This window comes from Ixodes scapularis, unplaced genomic scaffold, assembly GCF_016920785.2.
Source record: "Ixodes scapularis isolate PalLabHiFi unplaced genomic scaffold, ASM1692078v2 PGA_scaffold8__174_contigs__length_109621045, whole genome shotgun sequence".
Classification (NCBI taxonomy): Eukaryota; Metazoa; Arthropoda; class Arachnida; order Ixodida; family Ixodidae; genus Ixodes; species Ixodes scapularis.
This window is the reverse complement of record NW_024609883.1, coordinates 66,023,272-66,035,774: the sequence shown is the minus strand read 5'-3', so window position 1 is coordinate 66,035,774 and position 12,503 is coordinate 66,023,272. Positions and strand designations below refer to the sequence as shown.

Genomic DNA, 12,503 nt, shown 5'->3' with positions numbered 1-12,503 from the left:
ACACTTAAGGGGTATTCACACGAGGGAGAAATCCCGGGGATTTCTCCCCGGCACGCGCATCCAATGACGAAAACGTCAGGCTTTGCGATGTGCAAAAGCCTCGCGTTTTCATCTCGTGATGCGCGCGTGCCGGGGAGAAATCCCCGGGATTTCTCCCTCGTGTGAATACCCCTTAAAAATCGTGTAAAAACGTTTAAGTGTATAGGCGACCTCTGAAAGGGTCCATACCCATGGCCGGCGTCTATGCGAAGCGCAAGTTCGCCTGCTTTTTTTGCGGGGTGTTGTGGGGATCTTGATTTTTTATGCTGTGTTGACAAAACAAACCAGCGGCTCTCACACCAAGGGCTCTAATCCGGACACTTCGCCAAAAAAGTCGGAGAGGAATTCGGCGGCCGTGGTTGGCCAGCGCCGCGCTTGACCCTGACGGCGGCCAATCACGGTGGTCGAATTCTTCGCCGACTTTTTCACCAAGTGTCCAGGGCCCGTTTGCTCGAAGCGCTAACCGCGGCTAAAGTTAGCCGCAGTACCTAGGAGTGGGATTTTGAGATCACGTGACTGGCTCGGTAGGGATGCGGGGAAACATGGCGGTGCCCCGGTGAGTGAGCGCCGGTCGCTTTGGAACTAATATGTCGTTGTAGCTGCAATATCGGGCGCGTTAGTCAGCAACAAATAATGCAGGAGGCTTTCGCTTTGAAGCATGGGCAATGACATCGCCGCATTTCTTAGTGTTTCGATTCTGGGCATTCCTAAGCCTAAATGAACGCGATAATTGTCGGCATGGCAACGTCTTTGGAAAGCGGATTGTTGATAGCACACAAAAGCAGACAGCGTCCCGACAGACTTTTTTTTCTAAATTATCCAAGCATCGCGAGGAGAACGCTGGAAGTGTGATTCTACGGTTCACGCGCGCTGGCCTTCCTCTTATAAAAGATTTGAAGTAAAAGATCATAATAAGGCTTTAACGAACGCGCGTGTAAGGCAAAATTTGTTTTATACTTTTTGCTTTAGAACGGTTACTACTGCAGACGCTAGCACGTGCGACGCGTGCAACTACAGTCGTAGCATGCACCTCGGTGCTTCGATAATTTAGAAAAAAGGTCTGTTGGAACGCCGTCTGCTTTTGTGTGCTATCAACAAACCGCTTTCCAAAGACGTTGCTATGCCGACAATTATCGCGTTCATTTAGGCTTAGGAGTGCCCCGAATCGAAACACTATCTAAAAAATGCGGCTATGTCATCGCCCATGCTTTGCAGTTTAAGTGGGGTAAGGCAAAGCGAAAGCCTCCTGCACCATTCGTTGCTGACTAACGCGCCCGATATTGCAACCACAACGACATATTAGTTCCAAAGCGACCGGCGCTCACTCACTGGGGCACCGCCATGTTTCCCCGCATCCCTACTGAGCCAGTTACGTGATCTCCAAATCCCTCTCCTAGGTACTGCGGCTAACTTTAGCCGCGGTTAGTGTTTCGAGCAAACGGGCCCAGATTACAGTACCAGAGGATCTATAGCTGGACACTCGGCGAGAATGTCGGCGAGATTTCTAACTGCCGCGATTGGCCAGAGCCGAGCTTGACCTTAGTGCTGGACAATTGCGGCGGTCAAAAATCTCTTCTACGTTCATTTAACCGAATTAGGTCAGTGCGCAGGCGAGCTGGTGGAAGTTTACCATGATGATTTTAACCCGAGACTTTCTCGCCGAGGTCCAGCTCAAAGCCCCAGGACTGCATTCGTATGGTATCGGGGGCTGCATCCCTCTCTATGTGGCTGTCAAGTTGCCACAAGCCAAGAAGCGCATATATAATCGTCTTCGATGCCTTTGTGTTTTTGGTTTCTTTTCGGCACAGCGGTGGCCGCGGACCGACTGTCCATCCAGTCCAGGGGTGTGGACAAGGTCGAGCTGTCGCCACAGGACCTGCTCTCCTGCCTCAATGGGGGCCGCAGGGTCACGTGCCAAGGAGGCCACGTGGACAGGGGATGGCGTTTCCTCGTCAACTATGGGCAAGCCACTCATGCCACCATTGCTTGATTGGCTGACGCATCAACGAAGGGCAGACACGCGTTCTTTCTCCGATCACAAAAAAAAAAAAAAAAAAAAAAAACAGCTCGGAGGGACAGAGATTTGGCCCTTTTCAAAACATTATCGAGCAACACAGGCGGTCGTAATTTTTTGGGCACGAAGAGTATGCTTGGATTCGAGTCCTAGGTGGACACTGATACCGCACTCGTTCCCGCCGACCGCTGGCACGGCCCCATGTCCAATGCAGTTTCTAACACTACTGCGTGGTGCACGTTGAGAGCCAAGTCGCCCGTTGAGGCAGACTAAGTACAATTGCATTTTCTGAGTACGTGCTCAAGCGTTGGCGGACTAGGATAATGGACCTTTCTGGAAACGCCAGCGCCACCCGTGAGCGCTCCTGGGAATCATGGGAACTGTGAGGGTTTTGCGCCCTTTAGCCAAGCCAAGTCAAGTTGAGCTTTTGCATGCTAGGTGGCGCACGCTAGTACTCGAACTGCAGCACCATTCTTAATTCATTCATGCATCCAGGCCAGCTAACGGTCTTCGAGCGTTGTTAAGATGAGCTGCGTTTTTTTTTTTTTTTTTTTAGCAAATAAAATGTTCCAATTAACTAAATCCCGCAGCAAAAAAAAAAAAAAAAAATTGGATTTGTGATTAATTCATCGCTTTCTTGGTGCGTGGCCCACGCGCGATGGTCCACTAAAAATAATGGTGGCCCATCCATAACGATGACCCATCCAAAGAAGGGCAGTGGACAGACGTGCTGCGTGCCAGGGTGTGACCACAACACCCTGAAAGATCATCACCTGTCATGGCATCTATTTCCAAAGGACGATGTTTGCGCTGGAGAAATTGCCGACTGCCGTACACAGGGACCCAACGAGAACGTAGGCAACGCGGTTCTCGCTGGCGGTACGGCGGTAGCACTAGGTGACGGAATAGCGACCCTCACTGTTCCCATAACGCATCACGCGCGCCGCTTTCCAGAAAAAAAAAGGTCTATCGAACCCAACAAGCTCGTTCCAATCTGGTTCCGAATGCTCAATTTGTTAGGAAAAAAATCATCCACCTTACGGACCGTTGCAGAAACCTCAGCCCTCCCATTGCCCGAGAATCGTATGTGGTTTCCTCTTCCAAGAAGTTCTCCGACCTCTTAAATTCAACTTCGTAGATCTGTCGCGCAATGGCCTACCTCTGCCAAAGAGTGAGGGTGTTTTTCATCTACGACGTACCGGAGTCCGGAAGATACCATTTCCGATTGACCTGCTGCGGTACGAACTGTTTCGGCATGGCGATGTCAAAACTGACTACCGTAAAATCTCCAAATGCCCCACTCCCGATAGATCGCCCACCTTATAGTCGCTAGGAGTTTCGCTTTTCAGATCTTCATGTCAATACACCTTCTCTTTCAAGAGCCTTCGGGGGCTCTTCAGAGTACCGCCATCGCAACAAACCCCGACCGTTATCTGTTGTAGTAAGAGTGACCCCCTTCTTTTCCGTGCTTCGCAGCGGCGTGTCCGAGGACTGCTACCCGTACGAGAGCGGGTACAGCAACGCCAGCACAACGTGCAGGATCGCGAGGAGGCGCGTTCCCACCGAAGACCCCATCTGTCCCACGGGTCGCCAAGACCAGAAGTACTTCTCCACACCGCCATACAGGGTGCCAGCAAATGTACGTTCCAGCTGCAGAAGGCGGCAAACCTGTCAACCATAGTACATGTTGTAAAACTCATATCTACGCGCCGCTCTGACGTCGCTCGCTACGGTGCGCTGCCGTCAACACGGAGCATGCAGAGACGCCTCACGCGTGTCTGGTTTCTGCGTAAATGCAGTGCCACACCCGGTGCGGGAAAACGAGGGCTTGTTTGTAAACAAGGCGCTGGCGTATAGGGCATTTTCATTGACGTCATTACGACCGTCATTTTGTTTTTACGAGCTGTCTGGCGCATGCCGAAGGCAAGCCTTCCCTGGACTCGCCTGACACCATAACATTCGTTGCAAGGAGGGTTAAAGGTTTTGGCGCGCTGACATCTAACAGTAAAATGGCGGATTGAAGCCACACCAAAATGCTCTATACGGTATCCAAAATGTAAGATTTTTTTTATTAGTTATGCTAATGTCCCAACCAGATTGCTTAAAAAAGTTTGTTTCTTTTAACACGCTCGTTTCTGTAGTAATTACCCTAGTAAAAATAGTGGCCGCCGAAGAGGCATGGCCAGCGGCTCCATTTTTATTTAGAATGTAAATGAAGGCAAGTCTTAAAGGATACTTCAACGAAATTTTAAATATTCCCGTCCTGTTCAAAAATAGGTTGAATATGATCCACAATATCCGTAAATGACAATCGCACGTTTGTATTTTGAGCCTGGTGGCTGTATTTTTCGCTATAAACGGCCCACTCTGGCAAGCGCTCGGAGAAGGCCCAGCGGAGACCACGTGGCATCCAACGCAATTGTGACGTAGGTCGTCTCAAGACGAGCAAAGCTACGGCGAGGCTGACGTCGAGAGGATGGCCTAGTCGTTCCAGCCACCGAAGCGGCTGCTTTTGTATGAATTTTGAGGGACGGATTAATCTTCTGTAATCTTGTAGGGGGACAATAGCGACTTCTGCGACACACAAAAGGCATTCTCGGGAAGAGGGGAGTTCCTCCTGCCCCTCTTCTCTCGTCGTGGCCGGAGACGAGACAACCTCCGTCACTAGCTGTCAAGGTTCCTAGACGGGCATTACAAGCGAGGCGTTAGCGACATCCACCAGGTGCTCTTTGCTAATCGTTTAATTCGTTTCGAAATTCCTTTTCGTGACTTTTTTAACAAGATATTGGTATGTCCGATGTGATGCAGCTTTTTTGAACACATATAGACCGAAAAATAAGCGCCAAAATTTCGTTGTAGTATCCCTTTAAGAGCACCCAAAACGGTAGTCAAAGAAAACGTAAAAGAAAAGAGCAGCTTTCGAGGTTGATTTGTGTGTTGTGAACGAGCATATAGAAACACTGAATGCAAAGAAGGGGCACGAAGAACTAATTTTTAAAGCTCATTAAGCAAATAAGTAATAAGCACCGCATATTGGCAAAAGAAAATTAAATTGAAATACAGAGGAACATCTTGCCTAAGGGTTTCAAACCTAGCAAAGCTGCAAAATGCTATGAGAATCCGCTGCAATCCTTAAATATGTGCATGTAAACAGTTGGCGCCGGCATAAGCCGCAAGGGTTGCCTCTGGGGCAGCAAGCTTTAAAAGTTCGGGCGACTTATACCCGAACGATTTTATGTATATGGACCCATCTTTCTAGGAGGAAGACATCATGCAAGAGATCTATGCCAATGGTCCTGTTCAAGGTTGGTTTTAACACTGAAACACTTCTCTTTCGGTATCTGACGGTATGTACAGTCTCCCGCAATATGAAAGACCCACGGGAGCATGTGGCCAAGACGGCGGCAAGTGGAGGCGCTGCGCGCCCTTCAGGCGATTGCATTCTGCTTCGAAAGGACATTCACACGGGGTTCAAACCAGGCCTGAACACACTTTTGGTTTCGGCTTAGCAGAAGAGCGGGCTTTATCGCCATCATGCCCAGAGATATGGTCACGAAGGCTCGAAAGAAGCTAGTCATCACTGTTCTTTATCAGTTATTCTTGGTGTAAAATGTCAGAACCGGCACTGCCCCCCCAAAAAAAAAAAATATATATATATATTCAATTTATACATGAGTCCTTAAATTTAAAGGATAAAATTTGTTGAAGAGCACATTCATTGGTCAGAAGGATGGCACGGATCTCGCACTTTAAAGGGGTACGGAAACCAAATTCTGGAGCTCATTTCTTTGTTTCAACACGACGCAGGTAGCAGCACAACCACAGAAACATAAATATTGCGCTAGAAAACGCAAGAAAACATATTTTGAAGTGAATTAAACGATAATCAAAAACCACCTGGTAGTTGGTTATGAAGCTTCAATGGAATGTCGTGACGACAACATGCCTCTGAAAGCAGCGCCGCAGCGGTATGTCCGCTCACTGGTATAGACTGCCTAGGCCTGAACGCAATACCGAGGCGTCTTGGTGGAAAGAGCCAAAACGAAGTGAGCCACCTTGGTTTCAGCTCTCGCGCGACGTGCAAACGCGTGCTTCGGTTGTTCTCAGGTTTGGTGCGCGTGCTGGCCCCGCGATCTCTACAGCCCTTGGGTACTTCGACAAAGCGAGATTGTAACGCGTTGACGCCTCCAAGTGGCAAAACTCGTCACTACGGTACGCTTGGTCGTCCGAGGCATGATGACGTCAAGACGTCTGCCGGATCTCCCGAGATGCATCGCGCTCCTCCATGGCTGATTTTGAAGCGCTCGCCAAAATCGCGGCATTTAGAGCTTAAAATATAGCCATCTGCTCAAAATACGACCGTGCGATTATTCATTACAGGCTTAGCTGATCATATTGAACTCATTTCTCGATGTTTTCTCTATATTTCAAGTTTCGATTCCGTATCCCTTTAACGAAGTCAGAATAATCGTCTTGGCTCAGGCCGTTCTCTGCAGACAGCAACTGCGGCGTTGGAAAGATATAGCCTTGGCAAGACGGTGGAGGACTGCTCTCCGCTACTAAACCGAAATTGATAAGCGCGCGTTGCGATTTAGCTGAGCCCCGAGCGAGTTCTCTCATTCGGGGTAGAATGGAATCGCCCCCAGCGCGCCACACGCTTCGAGTGGGTCTTTCATATTGCAGGAGACTGTGCATATGAATAGCTGGGTCTCATGACAACACCGGATAACTTCGTGAGCTTTCAACTTTGGCTTGTGAATGGTGTGTCTCAACTTCGGGAGGTAGTTTATATCATGTTGATGTCACATTGAGGAACATCACATTTTATAGTGTCACATATCAAAACCCTCAACCACGACAAAACAAAATCCTTCAGTAGGATTTTGATATTAAATGGCCATTCTTTTAACAAAGAATTCGGTTCTTGAAACATAGTACATTGATAAGCTAAAGACAGCGATGGAAGGGGCATTTGACCTTCTGTAGCAGATTCTGTAGCAGGCAAAATATTGGCTTGAAGCATATAGTGATGCTTTTAGAGCAGATGTCAACATTTGTCAGTACATCACTTGAAAATGAAGAAAGTAATTGCATCTCTAAATGAGTTAATCTATGATAATGATGGAGGGTTCATCTTAGATACTGGAGCATATTACTTTCATTTTGTGATAAGAATTAGATAGGGCGCCAAAGAAACACAGAGCATCTTTTTTTTTTTTTTTTTAATAAGGCTCTGGTCAGAGTAGATTCCATTTACAATGGGTATAGTAAATGGCTGAAAAATTAATTACAGCGCAACACCTCAATTAAAATAAAGTCTCTCTTTCCACCCCATTTTACACTCGGTAGTTTACTTAATCTGAAAAATATAATTTCTGTAAAATGCCAGCAGGAACCAACATATCCGCTAATACATCTATTCATACAAATAATTCCCCCAAGTCTTATGAACCTATCAAACTAAAAACTATAATTTCATAAACAATCACCCACACATACTATGGAAGTCTACACTTGAGCTGCGAAGGTGACACTGCTGATGATGATTGGGGTTTAAAGGTGCAAGAGCGACTATGGCCATATTGCGCCAAGAAAGTTGATTTAAGGAGCCTAGCATTTACATCTAATCTTCTATATCAGGTGCAAAAAGCCAATTGCATGTAGGACACTTAAAATGCGAGCAAATGGTACCAAAGGTCTATCACCAAGCTAAAAATAAGGATGAAATGGAAGGTGGTTTCTGAAAAGTTGTGGAAAATATCCTCGACGTTGATGATCGAAAAATCTACAATTCCACAGGATGTGAAGGACAGTTAACATTTTCCCACACTTTTCACAGAGCTTTACATCTTCACTGCAGAGCAAGCGCAGGTGAGTCAATCGAGAATGACAAATTCTCAAGCGGCACAGAAGAACTTCCGAACGGCGGTCCTTATGGGAGGAACTCTCCCACACTTCTAAGTTGGGCTTAATAATGTAAAGTTTGCTATCCATCTGTGTGTCCCAATCCTGTTACCATAACTTAATAATTGACTTGTTTAAGGGTGGCTTTAGGTTTTGGTGTGGCAGGCCAAAAGACGTTTCCGTGTAAGGCGACATTGCTCTTTAGCGGCGTTGGAACGAGTTCGCCGCTGTTTCAATTGACAGTCGTTTGTATCAACCTTAACTATCACATTTATTCAAATATCAACCCATGTTTTTTCCTTCTCTCCTTTTTCCTGCCGAGTCTTTTTTAAATTATAGTAGATTAACCTATAATGAAGACAAGGAACGTTGACCTGGAAGTAATCCTGTGCATAATTTGCGTGCCTATCGCACTAATGCAGGCGCTCCCCCAGGTCAGCCGCTGCTCCTAGCACTCCGGTGCGAAGCGGTGAAGCTCGACGTGTACACGCTGGTGAGGGGCGGTGACGGTTGACGCGACTACGATGGCAGACATGATAACCAGCTGATTGCACCAGGAGTACAAGGCCCTAGTTCTGTCTAGTTACACTAGCCGTCATAGTACTTTTTCTCGCGACTTACTGTTCCTGACACCGCGACAGCGTCTGGACATTTAGACGATGTCGGCGATCAACCGGCCAGCACATCAACCTGCCAGAGCAGCTGACAAGCGATCTCCATACTTAGTTTCAACTTGAAAGCCGACGTACAACCTCGCCTTTCTGCAGGGAAGAGAATCCTCTTAGCGTTACCCTCCCCTAAGCTGCAAGGGGAGCCAAGTTGGTGCAAGCAGGGGTGGAAGCGGGCTAGAGCCTTTTGTATCAGGGCTGGGAGCGGCAGAAGTCCCACTTTGGAGCAGTTTTGGAGCAGTAAAAGGCTCGCTTTAGAGCAGCTCGGGAGCAGCAAAAATAAGTTTTGTAGCCGTAGAAGCGGGTTTTGGAGCAGGTCACGGAGGTCAAACAGGTATCTAAAAGTGATTTGTTGTTTCTAAATGTGAAAATGTAGCAAAAATATATGCATGCACATTCCAGAATAATTTTCAAGCAACATACATACACACCTTTCTATTTCTATTGCATTAAAATATGGAATATTGGCAATTTATGCAAAGGAAAGGCTTTGAGAACCATTCCAGCAGCAGGCAGAGTCATGATAGACTTTATATGGGAGGCCCCGACAATAAAAGCCTAACTTGAGCCACGCCAGTACAAAACCGTCTACTTAATAGACCAATTGTAAACATGTATCCAGAAAACTAAACCACTGCAAGGTGTCAGATAAACTACCTTCGCTAGCTACAGTTTTTGTTTAATAAATAATACACATGTTCAATCAGTGCTTAAAAAGCCCTATATCAAGTTTAGTAACAAAATACAAGGCTACTGACATTTGACAAAAATTCAGATGCAAAATAAAATGTGTATTTTATATTTTTAGAATACCACAGTCACTCGTACATATGCAGCTTTAAGCATCGACTAGAAGAGCAACGCAACCTTATGTACTCCATAAAATGCTGTGCATTGCGTGTCTCCATAAAAAACATTAAGGTACCACAACATGTTTCAGAATAAAGCAGTCCTTGCTGACTTGTTTTCATTAAATACAAATGTTCTTAATCCGTGTTCATAAAATACAGTAATCCCTACACCCAAGTTAACATACAAAGCTATATCTATATTACTTTAGATAGAAAAATATATTGTCTTAAAAATATCACAGCCACTAATACATATGCAGCATAAACACTGACTAGAAGAGCCCACAGGCTCCATGTTAAAAAAAAAAAGGGTTGTGACTAAGCTGAATCTGTGTAATTTAGAAACAACTGAAGTTCACCATTCTGATGTTAGCCTGAGACTGAGGCAGGAAAAGAGGAAGTTTCAAAGTAGAAGAAAAAAGGAACAGTCGACGATACGTCTCTAACACAGTTAAAGAAAAGTTTATTCGGTCACCCGCTTATATACACTCCACAATCTTCACCACAGAACCTCAGTCTCAGGCTAACATCAGAATGGTTAATTTCCACCAGCTCGCCTGCGCACTCACTACAATAAATGCCTCAGTCTCAGGCTAACATCAGAATGGTTAATTTCCACCAGCTCGCCTGCGCACTCACTACAATACAACTGAAGTTCACCTTTTTTTTCACAGTTTGAAGAGCAGAGTCAATTTCTTTTATGCGCTCGAGTACTTTGGGCAGTTTAGAGTTCACATCACTTAGCAGGAGGTGTCCACTCCCCACCTTGTCCATGTCCTTAACTGCCTCACCCTTGCTTATGAGTTCTTGTGCACTCAGTAGAAGCGCTTTAAGAGAAGACAGTTTGAACGAGACTGAAAATGAGATGTAGCTGATCAGGCGCTGATCCCTGCGGGGCAGGCTGCCTTCTTACGTGACAAAAAGCCCACCAACTTCTCTCTACTATACCCAACCCCCAACCCCCCCCCCCCCCCTCCAACCAGATACACCTATACCCGAAACTTGTACGAGTAGAGTGGCTATAGCAAGTTAAGGTGCGCTCACTACAGGAATCGGCAGCGCGGGAGTGTTGTACGGCATTTCTGATGTCACCCCCACTCCTCCACGCTAAAGGAAAGAAACAAAAAACTGTGTAGCACTGCCAATTAACCAACTCGCTTAAGATCGCGGGTATTGTTTTCGCCAGTGGTCTGACGGCGGGAGACAACACACGACAGCGTGCACATTCGCGCACACAATGATGGTTTTGGTTTCGTTTTGACAAGATAAATTAAGCTCGAGAACGGATGTGCCTGTGCTCGCGAATCTTCACGGCTAAGCGTCCAAATATGGTAGGCTACCAAATAACAGGTAAAGCTAGTAAAGACCACTTACTTCTGCTCATGTTAATGGCCAAGGTAGCCCACCGGTGCTGAGGCACCAACTCCCACGATCACGGCAAATCGGGACCACGGGCAACTGCATGCGCGCTCCAACCGCGCCAACCAACTATGCCCGAGACCAAACCGATGTGTTCGTATATCAAGCTCTTTGTAGTAAAAAACGACATCGCACTCTCGATGAACTAAAATCGACGCCTCGCCCTGAGATTACACATGGTTCGGAGCCCCAGTCGAGTTGGTACGAGTCACCCGCAGTGACACCTAAGCAAAAGTACACACCACATGGTGGCCCGTGGCCAACCGTTTTCCGCAAAATTTAAAAAAAAAAAACACACACAAAAAAAAAGTTGAAATTGGCGTTTTGGAGCAGGCTGGCGCAGGGAAGTGAATTGGCGCAGGGTGGCGCAATTGGCGCAGCGCTTCCACCCCTGTGCAAGGTAAAAAGTGGAGAGGATATAGGAAAGGAGGAGGCGGGCAAGAGTGGAAAGCGTGAAGTGTACGTCGGCCTTCAAGTTGACGCTACAGCCGACGCTACAAGCCAAAGGGACCAATCACACATTGTCGAAGTGCGACATCATGACATTCATCATCTCCCCGTGTGTGTTCTTTCATTGGCTAAAAAATAAACCAGTCAAGTGCAGCGAATGTACTGTGACTCACACTTTTTTATGTTCGTGGTTGTGTTTGAGCCTTCGGCTGTGCTCTGGCCTGACATTAAACAAACTATACAGTGAGTAGAGACGCTGTGAAATACTGTATATTTGTACCATTTTACTTTCCTTCTAATTCTCCGATTAGAATCAACCAATAATAAGATATATACATATATATATATTTTGCTTTGGTTTAAACCCATTTTGGTGCTGGTGTGGTGAAACTCTTAGCAAAAATGACATTTTGGCACAGGGTGTAGCAGATTATCATTCATGATGCAATTTGGCGAAGCCCTTTCATTACTGTAAACAACACAAAGTAGAGCATTAGAAAGAGAAAAGCTGAACAAAAAACATGGTGGATCTTTAGGGTAATGGCAATGCTGATCGCGAAGTTGCAGCCTGCCGAACAGAACATTTTCTCCCTCTCCATTCCGTGCAGCATTGATGCTTGTCAAGGAGGACTTCTTCCTGTACAGCAGCGGCGTCTACAAGCACACGCGGTTGGCCCACAACCTGCCACCCGAGTACCAGAAGAGCGACTGGCACTCCGTCCGAATTCTCGGGTTAGTGTTCCATTGCCGATAGAAGCAGGGTTTTTGGAGATGTGATCAAAAATTTTTGAGACTTTGTAGCGTAAAAAGAAAGGGCAGCACGGTGAAGCGCATGCAGCAGTCGAACATGTTTCATTATGCCAAAGGATGTCATTCTGTGAATATTTGTATCTGCACTGCACAAGCTTTTGTGACCACATGAATGAGCACAATGGCAATTTCACTATAGGCTGCAAACCAGAGCGAGAATGAACATCAATTCTGCGTCAAACCCGGCAAATGTAAAACACAGACCTTTGAAATGATTCACCAGGCTATGTCAGAAAGCAATGAATTGTGCACAGTATTTTAAGTTACATTCATGCTTCAAGAATGACAGAACGTCGCTCGAAGACAAAGTAGGTCGGAGGAGGTCGCCCATTTCTCTCCGTCTTCCAG

The 12,503-nt window shown here is 46.4% G+C and overlaps 1 protein-coding gene across 1 annotated transcript in view; it reads left to right on the top strand.

Moving 5' to 3' along the window:
- The window catches only part of LOC8053944 (uncharacterized peptidase C1-like protein F26E4.3), a 50,740-nt gene that overhangs the window by 35,514 nt on the left and 2,723 nt on the right, over window positions 1–12,503 (top strand). The window contains exons 6-9 of the mRNA XM_029993589.3: window positions 1,848–2,001; window positions 3,530–3,692; window positions 5,313–5,358; window positions 11,954–12,077. Coding sequence (XP_029849449.2) covers window positions 1,848–2,001; window positions 3,530–3,692; window positions 5,313–5,358; window positions 11,954–12,077 — 487 coding nt within the window. The remainder of the gene's footprint in view (window positions 1–1,847; window positions 2,002–3,529; window positions 3,693–5,312; window positions 5,359–11,953; window positions 12,078–12,503) is intronic.